General features: G+C 39.6%; 1 protein-coding gene across 7 annotated transcripts in view; it reads right to left on the reverse strand.

Annotated features, from left to right (window-relative positions):
• Positions 1-18,755, reverse strand: part of MACROD2 (mono-ADP ribosylhydrolase 2) — a 2,104,525-nt gene that overhangs the window by 552,337 nt on the left and 1,533,433 nt on the right. For all 7 annotated transcript variants that reach the window (XM_055265233.2, XM_055265231.2, XM_055265236.2 and 4 more), the window contains exon 8: positions 15,682-15,755. In XM_055265233.2, the coding sequence (XP_055121208.2) occupies positions 15,682-15,755 (74 nt within the window). The remainder of the gene's footprint in view (positions 1-15,681; positions 15,756-18,755) is intronic.

The following is an 18,755-nucleotide window of genomic DNA, read 5'->3' on the forward strand; positions in this document are numbered from 1 at the left end:
GCTTATAAGAGCAGCAGGCTGGATAATAAAAGGTCCCATTTGTAAATTATTTCATTCAACTTGCAGTGAGTATGGTCCTGGCATTGCGCTAAAGGCAAGACAATAAAAGTTGACCAAACCATGGACCTGCCATCTTGGTTTCACAAATAAATTACCAAGCAACTCTTTCTAAGTCATATGAGCTGCAGCATGGAGGGTGACATGGGATAATGCTAGAAGAGATCTGAATTAGACTGTAGTGAGATTCGTAAGCATTGAAAGGAGATCTCTGATATGGTAGCTCACTTTTATCATGAAGGGAAAATACAATGCTTTTGATGACTGTAGTTATGAACTTGGAATTCTGAATTAAAAGCTCAACTGCCATTTATTTGCTGTATGATCTTTAAAGTCTAAGTTTTCTCATCTCATCAAAAAAGGGGAATAATTATGACTGTAACATAGGATCTTTGTGATAATTAAATTATTTAATTCAAGTAAGGTACTTAAGACAAAGGAAGCACTCAATATTTCAACGCCTGTGATTATTTTTCATTTATATACAGTCATGTATCGCCTGATGATGGAATACATTCTGAGAAATGTGTCATTAGGCAATTTCATTATTGTTTGAACATCATAGAGTGTACTTATACAAATCTGGTGCCACAGACTACCACACACCTAGGTTATATGGTACAGACTATTGCTCCTAAGCTACAAGCCTGTACAGCATGTTGCTTTTCTCAATATTGTAGGGAATTATAACACAATGATAAGTATTTGTGTATCTAAACATATCTGAACGTGGAAAAGGTACAGTAAAAATATAGTAGAAAAGATGAAAAAATGGCACACCTACATACGGCATCCACCATGAATGGAGCTTGCAGGGCTAGGAGTTGCTCTGGGAAAGCCAGTGGGTGAGAGTGGTGAGTACACGTGAAGGCCTGGGACATTACTGTACACTGTTGTGGACTTTATACACACTACACGTAGGCAACCCTAAATTTATTTGAAAATGTTGTTTCCTTAATATAAATTAACTTTAACTTATTGTTTTTTTTATTTTTTAAACTTTTGACTCTTGTAATAACACAGTTTAAAATAGAAACACATTTTATAGCTGCACAAAAATATTTTCTTTCTTTATATCCTTATTCTGTAAGTTTTTTCTATTTTTAACATTTTAAATTTGTTCATTGACTTTTAAAACTTTTTTTTTACAAAAACAAAGACATAAGCACTCATTAGCCTAGGCCCACATCAGTTCAGAATCATCAGAACATCACTAGGTGAAAAGAATGTTTCTACTTCATTAGAATCTTATGAGACCACCATTTTATATGTGTTCTGTTATTGACAAAAAATGTCATTATGTGGCACATGACTGTATTTTTAGTTAGTGAAAGATCAAGCTCAAGTTGATTTGCTTTTGAAATCCAGTTACCCTGGGGTATTATTGGTAGGCCAAAAAGCTTACTTTTATTGGTAATGAAGCAAGATGCCACATTATTTTAAATCCTGAAAATGAGGTCTCTTGAATTCAATATGGAAATTTATGAAAAACAGTATGATGCAGGGTTTGAGTATATCAGTCTTTCTCTTGTCAATGTCTCACACACATGTGCACGCACACACACACACACACACACACACACACACACAGCCTCTGGTACATATATTGAAGATATTTCATGTTTCACTTAGTTCAAGGCTCTAAGCTGCTGGGTAAATCAACAGCTTTTAAGATTTTCACAGGTAAAGTAATAATGCGTGTGTGGAAGGGGGTTTGGGGGCAATTTAAATCCCATTCCTGCTGCAACAACTTCATGGAATTCCTTTAATTACACATTTAACAAGTCTAATAATACATTTCAGAGAATACATTTATCACCCCCTCTAAAGAAGACCATTACCTGGCTGTACTTAATAAACAGGGGATTTATTTTCTTTTTCCTTTGCCTCCTGAACAGAACGTGACTATTTAGGGGTTCACTTGCTGCTGGCAAATGGCCATTTCCTGCCTCTAGACAAAAAGGCTTAAAAGAACTTATAAAAAACAGTTGAAATCCTCTGTAGACATCTAATAAGTTATAAAGAAAAGAACATTTGATGAGTTAGTGCAAATGAATCAGGGACATATGGATCCTATTTCCCTTGAGTTTAAATTTGTAGAGAGAAGAACTTAGAAAAATGAACTTTGTAGATGTCACTGAACCCAAGGGAAAAACATATGAGATAATTACTCAACTTAATACATTCCTAAGCTGCCCTGTGCTTAGCTGAAGCACACCCAGGTCGTTTGTAGCTCCATTTGCACTGTCAAATGCACACCCCATCAGGCTCTAATTGTTTTCAGAGTAAAATTTTGAACAGCAGAAAATATTAAGGTAGGTAGTGTTCTCAGTAATGAATCCCTTTTTAATATAGAGGTTCATTTCCTAATTCCTTAAAGAAATTTAATTGTGCCAGTGGCGGAGGGTCCTAGAAGCACCGTGGGTGGCACATATCTCCACATCCAGGGTCTGATTCACATGAGGGTGGTGTAAACAGGCTTCAGTAAAGGACAACGGGGTACCAACCAGAAAATCATCTCTTGCAGCCATGCTTAATGGCACCTTCATGTCCAGGGAGAATTAATTTGCTTCAGATGACTGAGTACTTGATTCTCAAAAGTTGTTTCAGGAACCAATATAATTACATAAGATCCATGAGATAGCCCTGTTGGCTTTATTTTCAAATCTGCCTACAATAAGTACTCAAAGAAGAATTAAGTTGTATATGTTAATGATTTTTAGTAATTTATTAAATGCATCTCTTGCATAGAGGCATCAAAGGCAATATCCAGAGACAATGATTACTATCAACAGGATATTGGGAATATACTAAAATCCTTTCTAAAAGATGGCAAAAGGCCTCTCCTGTGTACAGGGTGCCACAAAAGCTGTCTAGCAACTCCCAGAGATATTTAATGTAGGTTGAGTTACATTATGTGTAAACTTCATCAAACTCACTTACTGGTCAACCCATGTCAAGTGCTTGTGAATAGGAAGTAAGCTGTGGCCACCCCAGGACTAGCTAGACAATACAGCCCCAACCCTAGACTCCTAACCCCTTGTTAGAAGGCCAGTTGTAAACTGGTTGAGAGGAAAGATTTACTCTCACAGTTCTCACTTAACATAGCCTTTTCCTCATTGAAGAGAACAAATGGGAGTTTTTATTGCAGTATGTCTTAGCCATAAAGATTGTTGAGAGCAACTGGTCTAATCTTTCTCAACCACTACCTGAAGAAATTTTCAAAATATAGGCCACTATCTTCTCAGATATTCTGATACAGTAGATTTAGGGTATGCCCCAGTATCTGATTTAAGGATTTTTCCTAGATGATTTTCACCTTATCTTACAGGTGAGGAATAGGTCCAGAATGATTGTCACATCTCCAAGAATCTTCTTGTCTCACTGACAAGCTGAGCAACCTCTTGGTCATTAGGGGAGTATTTCAGTAGGTAACAGGGCAGAAGCAGCAGCCCAGTCTAAGGGAAATCTGCTGGTTTGAAACAGGCAACATTTATGTTGCAAAATATATACAGCTGAGTTATTCTTGTGCAATGTTCAAGCTCTAAGGTCAGCACATAAAGTGAAAATTTCACATGAGCAAAATTTTTCTTTAAAATTCGTCAGAAAGGCCCTATGTTGTAAACTGACACATCACATCTCAATAAGTCCAGGAAACCCAGTTTTGTCTCCAGCTTTAGGGGAGACTGCTGGGCCTTGTTTTAAAGACCCCATGAGCAAAAGGTGAAGTTTTGGGCTTATACTGCGGAGCAATGTCAGAGAAGCGACAACAACTAAAAGTCTTTACAGCTTAGCATCACATCAACGCAGAAAGAAGCTAAGGAACATGTGAGAATTTGGGCCAATTGGAAGAAAAGAGAATTCATATGTCTTATTTCAGTCAATGGTTTATTGTGAAACTTAAATGATACCATTTAAATATTTTTTTTTCTCCTTATCTCTTCTTTTCAAGAGTGCACACGACAGAGACTATATGTGTGCATAGCTCCTTCCTGTCGCTGGCCATCACTTGCCTTGCTGCCCAGCAGCTCACACGCTGGGTGGCTGCAACCTTTGCTGTGGAATCGAGTCTAAGGCCAGTATTTCAGGATCCATCTGGGGCTTCACTTCCTTGCCTGAGGCCCTTAACCTGGAATCACAGATGTGAATCTGACCAGGTTTTAGTAACTTCTATTCAACACAAACTTAGTTAATAGTAGATCCCCCCCAATATTCTTCTATTCTCTGCTTCTTGCAAATGAAGAGTCTCCTCACTAAAAGGTTGGGGCTTTCTGCCATGGACTTCGAAGGAGTTCATAAATAGAAATGTAGACAACATAATCTGATTGCAGGACAGCACGTTAGCTAGCCCTTCTGTCACTGGGCTCAGGGTTACAGCCTCCAATGGTGCATGGCCAGAGACCCACACTCTTCGGATGTTTTTTCTAGCATGTTTTCTGTTGAGCCATGAAATTGGAGAAGCAAGTGCTTTGCCAGACCTATTTGGTTTTCTTACCCTAGTGAGTAATAATGGCATCATCAAAGGAGTCTAGTCTTTCCAGAGGAGCCACCTCTTTGCCTAGATGTGATTAGAGAAACAATGAGATGGTTCAGCTCTGGTCACAGCTTCTATCGGAAACAGCACCCTGGCTGAAAACATCACCCATCAAGAAGCAAATCATTTACTTCCACTAGAAAGGGAAAGTGCCTTTTTTGTTTTTCCCTGAGGTGAGCTAGATGACAGTATCAAAACTGTTAATTTTCCCTTCAGTCAGGGCAGCACACAAGTCCTAGTCCATCAAGGTAGAGGACAAGGAAAAGGTTTCTTTTTCCTTCCTACCTAGAAGGGATGAAGGTGCATGCTTCTATCTCCAGAAAATGGTTGTTTGAATGTCCTTCAATAGGACCTCCCAGTGTTGTTTTTATCCCTGTGTCTGATGTAGATCCAACCACATGCTCAGAGGTTTATTTTCTATTTATAAAAATGTCACATCATTTGGATAATCAGCACATTTAATTTCATAAGGAGCTTTAAAAGTTGGCTATTTTGAAACCATCATATAATCCAGATCATTTACAGAAAATCAACATGGCAGCCCCTCCTTCTACACTAAATGGGTCAAGGTTGTTAATATCAACTCTAAAGATACACCCATATGGGGGTTGGTAATCATCTTAAAGGCATACAGACAGCACATGCAAATGTTGCTTCATCTTTGGTATGCCACTGGAGGAGCCTGGAGAATCACAGAGTGTAAGCCTTCTTACAGATCTGATTGTGCTATGAAGACACGGGCAAAGGCATGGCCAGGGTGCATCAGTGGGTCTGCTCCAGAAGACACACATCAATGGCACAGAATCCTGAAGCTAGAAGAGACATGCCCACCCTCCCTATTTTACAGATGAAGAAACTGAGTCCAGAGAGATGGAGTTAATTGTTTATGGCTACGTAAGAGTGTGGAATAATCTGATTAGAACACCAAACTTCCTCTTTGGAGTGAGGGTACACAGTGGTGGTTATAACTGCACCCTACCTCTTACCACTCTACTTCTAGGAGCCACGATTCCCATTCTTGCTGCACGGAAGAGGAGATGAGCTTCTGTTACATAGTGAGCTCCTGAGTACATTCCTGCAGGCTTGGAACTTCTAAGCCAAACTTTGCAAAGGGATCCGTTCTTTTTCAAATATACCAATCCCAACCCTAGGAACATCCTGGCCAAGTCATCTGAGCAAACTGCATTCTCTCTCCTTTTTTTAATACCTGCACCCTGAAGTTTGATTTTAAAGAGTTTCTATTTCACCTGTCTCATGCTATTTCTTAGTCTCTCCTCAGCACTGGCTTCTGTTAATGTGTGTTTCCTATCTCCAGGTTGCAGGAAAGAAGGAGGAAAATACAGCCATTAGAAAATTAATTAATTAGTTAATTACTATCTTTTGATGTTCCTCCAGTATGAAGTGAATATTGAAAGACTGATTTTATAAAAAGCACTCTAACTAATTTTACTATTTAGGACAGTGACTTTCAAATATTTTTCCAGCCAACACATTTGAAGGATGTAAAATATTCCCATCATCAACAGTGGTTCAACATAGCAGAGGTTCTCTGAAAGGAGTAGAATAATCTATTTAAGGCATATAGTTTTGAAAAAAATAACCCTCCAAATGATTCTCAACCTTTTCTTTTCTCTAGTTAAAAATTATTTTTTGAGTTATAAAAACTTAAAATGGGTGGCCACTGCATTTTGCTAAAATATACTGCTTTTTGCCTCAGTTTTGGTTCTTCACTTGAGCCAACAGAATGGGTTCTGTGACTCTTGCCAACTGCCCCCAAATCTGGGACATCTTCAAATTATCTTCTTAAAGAAGAACCTTCCAAAATGGTAGGGAACACGGTAGCTGTGCTCCACATCCCTCAGGTTCACCACCATTTTTTATTCCTGACTCCAGGTGGCAAAGAAATCCCATGGAAAGACCCTAATCAACCTATTTTGGTTCTATTCTCATGTATGGCTAAATCTGGGTAAGGTGCCCAACCCTAGACAGGCCACAGAAGCAAGGTTATAGTAGAATATGAAAGTACCTTATTAGTTGACTTTTAAAATTTCCTTTAACTGTCACATCTAGGAAATTAAAGATTTTAAAATAACTACCTTGAAGAGAGTTTTGTGAAGACAGAATGTGTCTTTGGGCCATGCCTCTGCCATGGGACACATAAGGAGTCAGATAAATATTGACTTCCCTTACCTCTTTCTTCCCTCTTTGACTGCTTCATGTACCTATTCTATATCTCCTAGAACTCTTTCTAGAAGGTCTAGACCTAGTGGCAGTATATATGAATTACCGTCCATGCCTATTTAAACAAAATCCCAACCCCCCAAACCACTCACCCCCAACAGAGTATTTTTCGAGGTTCTCTCTGCATTCCTACGCACTCCATTCTGTTTATCTAGATACAATGGGGCATAATGGACATAGTACTAGGTTCAGGTGGGCTGGCTGAGGAGGATGTATATTGATTATATGCAAGTGCAGAAGACAGCAAGCCACCCTAATCTACATAGGACTGTAGGTTGGTGTCCCTAAAGCACCCCAAGGCCTTGATTGCCTGATGTTCCCTACTAGGAAGAAACAAAACATTTCTTGAACTTTGATGAGCTCCCCACCAGAGTAAGAATGGGGGACAGGGCATTTGGGCAAGCTCAGCTCAACGCCTAAAAGTGTGTAATTAGAGCCCTCCCCATCACTGGGTAACTGGTAATAAGCTAACTGAAACAGCAAAATACATATTTTCCCATGCACTGTGCTTCCTACCGACCACAACAGGGCTATGGAGCCTGAAAGCAACCTTTGATGTTGTCTTGGGGCTTTAGTTTCTGGCTCCAAAACCTCATTATGCCAATTGTGAGAGATGCTAAAGCAGGGTGAAGCTGGAAGTGCCGGTGGATCTGTCCACTTGGCAAACTCTTGTGTGGCAGTGTATGGTGACACCAAGCACTGGCACGCCCCCATCAGAAGGGGAGAAGCTTCCTTGGGCCTTAGCTTTTATTCTAACCACGAGAACAATAACTACTTGTCACAAATCCCAACAATGACAGACTCAGAGTGATAAGGGATTGTCTGGGTAGGGGTGGGGGAGAGAAAAGAAAGAAAAAGAAAAGAGAAGAGAAAAGAAAGAAAAAAGAAAAGGAAAGAAAAGAAGAAAATAAAAAAGAAAAAGAAAGGAAGGAAGAAAGGAAGGAAGGAGAGAGGGAAAGAAGGAAGGAAGGAAGGAAGGAAGGAAGGAAGGAAGGAAGGAAGGAAGGAAGGAAGGAAAAAGAAAGAAAGAAAAAGGAAGGAAGGAAAAAGGGAGGAGGGAACTGAGAGAAGCGGGAAGGGAGGGAGGAAGGAAGAAAGAGGGAGGGAGACAGAAGGAAAGGAGGGAAGAGAGGAGAGTGAGAGAGAAAGAGAATAGTAGGGAGAGAGGGAGAGAAAAATAAAGAGGTAGAGAGAAAATATAAAATGTTAGCAAGTCATCAGGGTTCTTGAAGAGCAAAAGCGACACAGCGTATCTGCAAAATCTGGGAATAATTGTCTTCAGTGCTGTCACAGCCTATGAGCGTCATGGCTCCACCTGAATATCATCATGTTTGGGCTAGTCAAAGGATATATTTTTATAGCGGCATATTAGGATGATGATGATTATTACCATAACCACATTACTGCATAGGATGCGACCATTTCAAAGCTGCAATTCATTTTTTCAAGTGCACAAATTTTAACACTAAATTCCACCAAAAACTAAGACCATAATAGATACTCAGATGATGTTTGTGGACATAAAAAGGCATTCCTGAGAGAGAGCACAGAGCATTTCATTTGCTCCTTCCAGGTCTCTGAATGTTAACCACACCACTGCATTGCATAGAATTGGAGGATGGCACATTATGCCTTTTGCATAAGTGTAAATAATAGTCCATAGGAATTTGGAGCTTGTTTTGAAATATATAATTTTCCCATCATAAATGTAAGCATGATTTCATGTTTCGTTTAAACCCCCTTTTTAAGAATCACAAAGACCCTAAGGCGTTTCATGTCAGAGACATAAGGCACCCCACACTGGGGTTTTTTTGGTGATCCATAACGTGATGCTGAAATAAAAGTGGCAAACAATTTTTAACACTGCATATGCTCAAAGACCTCTGCCAAGAAGGGGGAAAAAATAGTCTTGGCACCTGAAGTTAAAGTGCAACGGTTTCTTTGTGATCAGTAATGAGGAAACAAGTGGCTGTGTCCTCGACCTTGTCAAATCAGCATGAGAGCAGCATCTGAACCACTCAGGAGGCTGGACGTGCCTTTCTACAGTGGATTCCTAATTCTGTTTTCTGGGGTAGAGAAATATGTTCAGCTTCTTCAGCAGTTTGTGAATTATGTGCCTGAATATCGGAAGGCAAGGGAGGGTGACAAGGCTAACTGTTTCCACGCAGTAGAAACCAACGTCTCTACTTCCAAAGGACATCAAGGATGAACTCAAAGCTAATTTTGTCTCTGGCTATCGGCATCTTACCGGGAGGTCCAGACCACACTAGGTAAGGTCTGGGAGCCTTGGCCGGCATCAAATTGCAGAGCTGTACATCGGTCTCAGAGCGATGCTGCCACATACATACAGCATCTCAGGATCCCCTGCCACATCTGTAGGCTTGCTACTTTAAGTGACAAACAGCAATACTGCAGGTGTTGTGTTTCCCTCTGAAGGCACAGAGTAAACAATTTAAATGACAAGTAGACGATATTTAACATTTTGAACAACAAGCTGTTTGTGCTAAAGGCATAGTTAAAAAAAATTATGTCGGGCAAAGACCCAAACCCTGCACGCGAGGAGAGAAAAGTACCACCTTCCTCCTACACAAAAGAAAACCCATGTGAGTTTTGAAAATGCAGAGCTGGGGTTTTTCCTTGCCAGTGATTTCCAAGTCTAGGCAGGTGACCTAGCCAAAGGCCTTCAAAAATGAAACAAACACTTCTCCATTGAATTGTCCCCAGCCCAGAACAATGGGATCTGTCTGGGGAGGAGAGCAGTACAGATAGGAGGGAAGATATTAGGGAATTCCCTTGGAGTAGTGCAGCAGGAAGGAGTCCATCCTCAACAGCCCACAGAGATGATGCTGGGGTCGGGCCTCAGGGGAACCAGGGCCTCCCCTTTGGATAGCTGCAGGTGGCCACAGCTTTACCTAGAGCCTCCTAGAATGCTGGGCTTCTGTCCATCTATCTGCTTCTTTATAATTGATGGTAGGAGGAGAGGGGTTCAGGTTTCCTTCATGATACAACTAATCCTTGATCAGTACTTTAGGGTTCCACATCTAAAAGTTCCTGGGAAATCCACTGATCCTCCAGCTCAGAATCGTCATCTTAGAAGCCGTATCCCCTGACTAGCAGGACTTTCTGGGAAACTGAACACACGGTGCTAATGTGCTGTAGGATGCTTGCTCCCTTGGGGTATCTGAAATATTGAATATGACCACCATGACTTGGAAATGTCTCACAATATCAGGACATTTGTGGCTCTGAAGGGTGAAATGAATCCTGTTCTACTTTTCTGTGGAAAAAATGGCAAATATGTACATTGTCCCAGAGAGCAATAGTCAAATGCCATATGAGTCCCTGGGGTAGAACAATAGAACAGGCACTGTAAAAACATTTCTTAGGCTAACTTTCAGATATGAGCAGGGGGTCTCAGAGCTGCAGAGTGGGGAAATCCCTATTCCACAAAGAATTATATTTTTAGATTGCATGAAAAATAAGGAATGCACGAAACTGCATTTGATAACACAGAGCAGCCACCCCAACTTAGAAATCTAGGCCACATTTCCACTGTTCATTTCCATAACAGTCCCTTATTTTGCTCACCTATTTCTGTAATAAAGTTACTACTTGAGAAAAATGGTGCACTTAGAGAAAGGTTATCATGCTACCTGCTGTCAATTTTCACTGCCAACTCTGATATTCTTTTCTTTTGGATTTCTGAACTCAGAAGTTCTTAATAATTTAGCTGAAAATGCCAGTGGGTAATCTTCAGACCCTGCCTGCCTCCTGTTTGATCCCTGGGTTTCTCTGCCACCTTACCTCTTCAGTCATGACTGTCATTTCTTTGTATTTCTCTTCTGTGTTGTGAGATAATTCATCTATCTGATCTTCTCATAGCAATAATTCAGTTCTCAGTAGTGAATATTCTTTTTTGTTTTTTTAAAATTTTCAACTCAAGAGTCATCATGTTTTTCAGTTCTAAGTCATTTTTGTGCCTCAATTACAGCCTTTTGAGAAGGCTTCTTTTTTTTTTTTCTTTTTGTTAAAGTGCTGCTTTAGCTCTTCTGCTAGAGCTGCCACTGTTTGAGCCACTGTGCTGTGTGTGCAGCAGCGTTCCTCCCCTCGGGTTTCTGAGTCCTCTTAACTATATGCTGTGCCCTTGCAGTTCAGACTTTGGGTAAATTAAACAAGTGGATGGTGGGCAACAGAATATGATTTTCCTCCTCCTGACCACTGGGACTCTAGTCAGACCTCTCTGGGTATGGAAGTATCCAGCCACACCAGCTGGCGGTGATTTATGAAATTAAACATAAGCAAATCAACTACTGTGTTGGGAAAGAAAAAGTGCACACTCCTGATGGTTTAGAAATCAGGAAGTAAGTTAATGGTGAAATGTAAAAGCTCATCAATTATATGACAGCATCAATTGTTTATGGGGAATGAAGCCACAAACCATGAAATTTGTGAATGTTGAATAATAAACTCAGCTGAATAAGAAAAGTATGAGCACTGATGGGAGACTCACATTACATAGATTCCTCTTTTTTTGTTTTTTAAAGGAAAATTTTGGGAGAACCTGACCAGCTAAGAGCTTCAGAAAACGCAACCTTATCCATCGAACCCAGGCCTTGCCTCAAGCAGGGCTGATTGACCCATGAATGGACAGACACAGTCATGATAGGGCCACGTGTAAGCAGATGAATGAGAATAAAAGATAACATGCAACACGATAATAATAATAATGAAACAGAGACATGGGAGAGATAGACATAGAAATGGAGTAGGAGAGAATGAAAATGAGCTACCTCGGTTCTTATTGGATTTATAGTTTGTGATTCTATCATTCACGAGACCGCTCTCTAGTTCTGGCCCTTGGATTTCAAGACTTTTTTTTAAATGTAGTTCACTTATACAACACATTCTCCTTCATGTAAGCTACTTTGACTATATTCCTTTTTCTTGCAAGCAATCTCAAACTGAGGCCAAACCCAAGTTAAAGTTAGGGTAATCTGATCAATATCACCAGGTCTTTCTTTCCTACTTCTTTCTTCAGCTTTAGGCTCCAAGAGCCAATTGTCTATTTGAAATCTTCATTAGATACCTAAAATCATTTCAGACTTAACTATCTGTAGCATGGCAACACAATTCTTGTCTTCTTTATATTTTTCATATAAACATGTTTTATACCAATATTCTTCAACTCAGCAAATGCACCAAAATTTACCCAGCAGCTCAGGCCAAAAATTTAGTTGTCATCCTTAATTCTTCTATTTTTGTCATATATCACATTTGATTAACATTTATAATAGACATTACTAATTTTTGTCAATATTCAGTTTGCTCTATTCTGAACATACAAAAAGGCTGCATTTTCTTGTCTCCTGGAACTTAGTCCCTGGGTGCCTTTTTCTGGACAATGAAATGTGAGCGAAAGTTATATGCATCATTCCTTTGTAGAAACATTTCTACAAGGGAATTGATTATCTATCTTTTCTTGTCATGTGATAGATGATACTTCACACGGTTAAGTATCTGTCAGCCTGGATTTTTTTTTTTTTTTTTTTTTTTGAGACGGAGTCTCGCTCTGTCACTCAGGCTATAGTGCAGTGGCGTGATCTCGGCTCACTGCAAGCTCCGCCTCCCGGGTTCACACCATTCTCCTGCCTCAGCCTCCCACGTAGCTAGGACTACAGGCGCCCACCACCGTGCCCAGCTAATTTTTTGTATTTTTAGTAGAGACGGGGTTTCACCGTGGTCTCGATCTCCTGACCTCGTGATCCACCCGCCTCGGCCTCCCAAAGTGCTGGGATTACAGGCGTGAGCCACCGCGCCCGGCCTGTCAGCCTGGATTTGTAAGTCAGTTCCCTCTGCTGACTCAAAATGTACAAACAGTGTGAGCAAGAAACATACCATTGCTGTTTGTGATACCAAGATTTGGGGGTAGTTTGTAACTGCAGCATAACCCTATCCTAACAGAAAACAATCCTCTAGTCCTATTGGCTGCATCATCAAAGGTTACCCCAAACGTGATGCTTGTTACCTCCTTTTCTACCATCACTGTATTCCAGAGCACCCTCATCTCCTGCCTGGATTTACTGCAGCATCCTCTTAATTGGTCTGCCGTTTCCTACTCTGATATCTTATAAATATCAGATACCCTTTTCGGAAGAGCAGCCAGGCTTGTTTTTTAAAGGTGAATTATATGTGTTATTCTCCTGCCCAAAACACTTCAACAACTACCCACTAGAATAAAATTCAAAGTCTCTCTATGAACCACAAGACCCTATAATCTGACTCTGTCTATTTCTCCAAACTTGTCTCCTGCCATTCTTTCGTCTCTCTGCTTTAACCACATTGGGTCTCACCATTGCTAGCAAGCAGTAAGCTCATTCTCTCTTCCAGGCTTTTCTCCTGTGGTTCTATCTGTGTGAAATGTTTTACCTCAAGACCTCTATATGGCTTGGCTTCCTCCTTCCCATTGTACAAATCTGTATTCCAAGATTATGTCCTCATATCTTAGGTATTTAGGTAGCACAGTCTACCTAAAAACACATTCTCCAATTGCCCTGTTTTATTTTATAAAGCACTCTTTGAACTTTCTTATTTCCTTATTTTTTATTTGCTTAATTTATGTTAAGCAAACATAATTTTTTTTCTAGACTACCAATATGACAAAGCAAGGATTTTGTTTTTCAGTGCTCTGTCCCTGGAATATAAAAAAGTATCTGTTGCTTAGGGGGATTCAATAAATATTTATCAAATGAGTGAATTAATGAATAAGTAGCTTGAACAATCAGAACATCAAAATAATACTGCAATGAAGAGAAAACAATTAGAAGCAATACTCTTTTGTAAGTCCTTAAACTAGTCTGTTTGTTTTAACAGAGGAAAAAATAAATCAAAATACTGCTAATCAATTTATTTAGCTTTTATCTATGACCTCCCAATTGTAATTCATTTATTTAGAAAAACCTGATGTGTTCAAATTGACTTGCTTAAATTAGAATATTGAAACTAGGGATCTTTTTAAAAAGGGAATCAGCACAGGATATGTTTACAGTTGCAATAACAATAACTGAGTTTCTCACTCCAAATTATCTATATTTTCTACAATGGACTCAAGAAATTAGCAGAAAAATAAAAGGATATGAAAGCAAAAGAATGACTCAAAGACAGGGTAGGCAAGTGAATTAAGCAGAAAACACTAGATTAGAAAATTCCTATGGAAAATAACTTTCTGAATAATTTAGCTAGAGAGAATCAATGAGTAGAATTTGTCAATGAGCTGTACATGTGACCAACATGTTTATTCTTCATCACCACATCGTCGATGATATGACTTTATGCGCATGTCCATCACATGCCAAGATGACGCATGAAAACTTCCTCCAGTGGGGCATATCCTTGGATTCCTATTCAGTGGAAATGATGGATATGCACTGATACACTTGCTTTCACACATGCAACATGCTACACTTTTGCAAAGCAGTTAATCCAGGTGTGGAACATTGACTATGACCAAGCAATATATTGAAGATAACTGGCTTTTAAAGGAACTGAGTTTCTCTTTCTGGCCTTGGTGGCATTCGAATGAGGAACGTCCAATGAGTTGTGAGAACTGGGTCAGTCTCTTGGCTCTGTGACTTTCCAATCTTGAGTATGTCATTTAACCTTTTGAGGGCAAGTGCGGATGAAGATAACATATATCTACCTTAGAGATTTCATAAGGTTGTTGTGAAAAGAAAATAACACGCGTCAAAGACATGTTTTGTAAGCTGGCTATTTTAGCTATTTGTTTTTCTTCTGCTTCTTTGAGGTAATTTAAGATATCCTTTAAATCGAAGTTGCCATATTTATACATTTCAAAGCAAGAAGAAAATAAAGGGTAAGCACCAAAATGGATAAGTTTGGCCATGTGGTCAAGAAATGCTGAAATTACAATAATTAGAAAATGACACTGCTGTTTCTTCAAACACACAAAAGTACCAAGTGCTCTCATTTGAAAACCCCGTCACCTGTTTCCATATCTAATTATTTCCAAATAATTCATCTCCTACCCAAGGAAAAAAGCTAAATTCATGGTCCATCAGAAAATGAAACACAATTTTTATAGCCCTTATGTGAATAACTGAGGAGAAAAACAAAATCAGAAGAAAAATGCATTAAGATTGTGCATTGTCTGAAACCTCCTAGCTGTTACAATATGTAAATTGACAAATCTCTGAAATTTAAAGCTCCATGGTCTCTAGTTATTTTGCTGCTTTGTTTACTTGAGTAATTCCCCCATTCATCACTAAACATATCGCAAAGATCTTATTAAGTAAGCAGAATAGGAGGCATGATGAATACTCTGATGAAGGCATTTAGTTTCATAAGAAATCCCGCTCATAACGATTTTGTGATCAATTATACAAGCCCACTTCAATCTCACACTCAGAAGTGACTTTAGTTATAAATCCAAAGAACACAGATACCAAACAATTACTGTGCACCAGGAACCTCAAGTCAACAAAGATACCTTAGCTCTAAGGAAAATAGCATAGGAAAACTCCTTATTCTTAATGAAATCCATCCTGTTCTCTTTTTCAAACATATAACCCATACTATCCACAGATGTAAAAAAAATTAGATTATGGCTAAATGAATCTGGTCACTTCACCAGATAGATCAATAGAGTTGCTGCATTCTATCAATTACCAAAAAACATTTAATTACTCATGTAACCCAAGTGAAGAATGGTCAGCTATGTTTGGCTCAATGACTAGGTGTAGTTGATATTTATAAAATGTATGTGCTTTCTGGGGGGGAACTGAGCATCAAATTACATCATCTTGGATGTTCACTGATTTTGTTGTTCCTCCTACCTCATGGTGATTCTTGGCAAGCCATTCCTTAATGGTGCTGAGGGCAATGACCGCAGCAGGCTCGTTGGGAAAACCTAGATGAAGAGCAGAAAAAAACAAATGAACAATGAAAGATGAAGGCAATAGGGAGGTTAATCACGCTATGATACTGGAGTTTTCTCATTTAAACAATGTTCAGTTCAACCAATAAGTACAGGCCTCAGTAAGATGTACATGGATGTGAAGCCTGTGATCCTACACACAGGCATTAAGAAAGCTGGTCCTACACCAGTACAGAGTTTAAAAAACAAAAAGACAGTAAGAATTTAATTGTGTCTCTAATCTTATAACAATATCCATTAAAAACATATTTACATATGCTTAATAGATTACAATGTACTTTCATATTATTTTCTTGTAAGAAGTGCTCAGATTAAAGTTTATTATCCTCAGCTTAAACAAAAAGTACATGTGTCTCAGAGAAAACACGTAGTTAGCCCAGGGTCAGTTCTGCCAGTCACAAGGCCAGCAGAACTCCACCAATGAAACATACCACAGAAACTTATTGTCAGAGTTCAAAGAGGGTATTTCCTGTTTCACTTGGGGCCATCAGAGGTGATGCTTGGAATTGAGATAGCATGAGCTAATCAGGTCTTGTTGTATAGGTTTGGTTTTAGAAGGGCAGCAAGAATGACAGACTTATGCTTTGTCCCAGAGAGCAGAAGCGTACATGCTCAGAGTCTCCAAAACACATTCAGAATGTCACCTTAGCTGATCTAAACCAAACACATTCCTGGACCTGCAGAATCATCAAACATTCTGACAACAGTGATGGTATGTGAAGGAATAACCTTATCAATTTATATATTTATGGAGCAGGAAGAAGAAGAGATAGGAGTAACTATGCTCCTGAAACTACTCTCTTTGAGCTCACCACTGGCTTCCTAATCACCAAATCCCATCACCTTTCAATTCATCTTCAAGCTCTCTAGTGTTAGATGTGTTTGACTAGTTTTTTTATGTTTTATTCTCCTCTCACAGATTTTTATTTTTTTAACTTTATTGCTTATTGTTTTAAAGTTTATAATTCAGTGGTTTGTACCATGTTTTTAGAGTCTTGCCATCATCACTAATTCCAGAATATTTTTATCATCCCATAACAAAAAATCTGTACCCATTAGCAGTCACTCCCCAGTCTGTCACCCAAAGCCCCTGGTAACCATTAATCTACTTCTGTCTTTATGAATGTGTGACTTCTTCTCCTGAATTTTTCAACCCTGCCTTCTCCCACGTCTTCTTCCTCTTTGACCAATTCTTTCCTGGCTTCTTTCTAGCAGCATTCATTAAATGTGTGCCATTCCCAGCATCCTAAACTCAGCCCTCTTTTTTTCTTTATATGGCTTGTCTATGAGGCTATCTTCTGGTCCAGAGTTTTCTGGGGCATTGTCCATACAGACGCAGTAAGAGAGAAATGTTGCGGAAATGGAAACAACCAAGACTTAAAAGACCCAGTTTTATTGGAGGACAAATATGTATTCTAGTAGTTCAAACTGATGGTTCCGATCTCAGTACTTCTTCAGAAAAAAAATGAGTGCGAGGACAAGAAAAAGACAGATATTGTCCCCATTTCCAAGAATATGTGTTGCTTTTCTGATTAGGTTTCTACAGGCTTTGCTAGAGAGTTCATTAGGAAAGGGGACAAAACAAATCAGAGCCAAGCTTAATTCTTCTTAGAGACAATGTCTGTTATACAGAAAATGTGCATAAGTTCTTGAACCTTTGCAATGTCTACCATATTTGGGATTGTGCATTTGTTATGAATTGTTTAATCCTATTCGTTTTCTTTAAATGAATGCATCAAAATTTTCCTTAAAGTTAATCAGTTAATTTATTTAAAAAGTATTACTGAACCCCACACGAGTAGCTATGTCATACTTTTAATGTGTCCCTGTCCTCTAAAAGCCCAAAGTCCAGGGGAGGAAATAGACAAGTAAAGAGGCAAACAAAATGCAGCATGACAAGTGTATTACGGGTATGTGGACACAGATAAAGAAGACTAAGTTAGAAAGAAGTGTGAGGCTTGCAGGAAATAATAGAATATTTGAGGAAGACAGCTGTAAAATGGGGAACCAAGGAGACATTATTCTCAGAAATAAGCTGTGAGTCCCGAGGAATCAATGCGAAAGGTTAGGAAAAATGAAAGGGAGAGGAAAGCAGGATGAGAGTACGGGTGAGCTGCAAAGAAGGAGAAGGAGGTGGCTAGGTGCGGTGGCTCACGCCTGTAACTCCAGAACTTTGAAGGGCCGAGGTGGGAGGATCACGAGGTCAGAAGTTCAAGACCAGCCTGGCCAAGATGGTAAAACCCCGTCTCTACTAAAAATACAAAACTTAGTCAAACGTGGTGGCAGGCACCTGTAATGCCAGCTACTTGGGAGGCTGAGGCAGGGAATTGCTTGAACCCTGGAGGCAGAGGTTGCAGTGAGCCAAGATGATGCCACTGCACTCCAGCCTGGACAACAGAGCAAGACTCTATCTCAAAAAAAAGAAGGAGAAGGAGGCCAGGATGGGCATTTCTTGTTAGGGGATTAACCATAGGAGGCCTTTTCAGTCCCTCTCTGCCCTGAATTTAACAACTAGATTTATAATTGCCGATACTTCCCTTTAATATGCTTCAGCACCAGAAATGCAATACATGCTCCTACTTGAAACAAATGTCGTCCCTGGCTTTCTGGTTTCTGTCTATGGCTTTACCTCTCTCCTAGTTACCGCCATGTTTGACCGACTTCCCTGTTGGTAACCAAGTCCTAAAGGCATTGTCCCTCTGAACTATTTTCCACTGCCCCTTCCTTTCCTCCCTTTCCCATTGATTTCATTCAAGGTCTGATCGGCCCTCACCCAGACAACTGTGGTTGACAACTGTGCTCCTTTGGTCTTCCTTCCCTTCTCCAATCTATCCCGCAAGCCACTTTCAAGCGATTCTTCCTCGGCATAGGCAGAGTTAGCATTACACCTCAACCTTACACAAAACAGAGGCAGCCTTTGTTGACTCTCCAACACAGAATAAACACAGGCACCTTAGCTTTGTGTTACACATT

The sequence above is a fragment of the Symphalangus syndactylus genome, chromosome 24 (assembly GCF_028878055.3).
Source record: "Symphalangus syndactylus isolate Jambi chromosome 24, NHGRI_mSymSyn1-v2.1_pri, whole genome shotgun sequence".
In the NCBI taxonomy this organism is placed as follows: Eukaryota; Metazoa; Chordata; class Mammalia; order Primates; family Hylobatidae; genus Symphalangus; species Symphalangus syndactylus.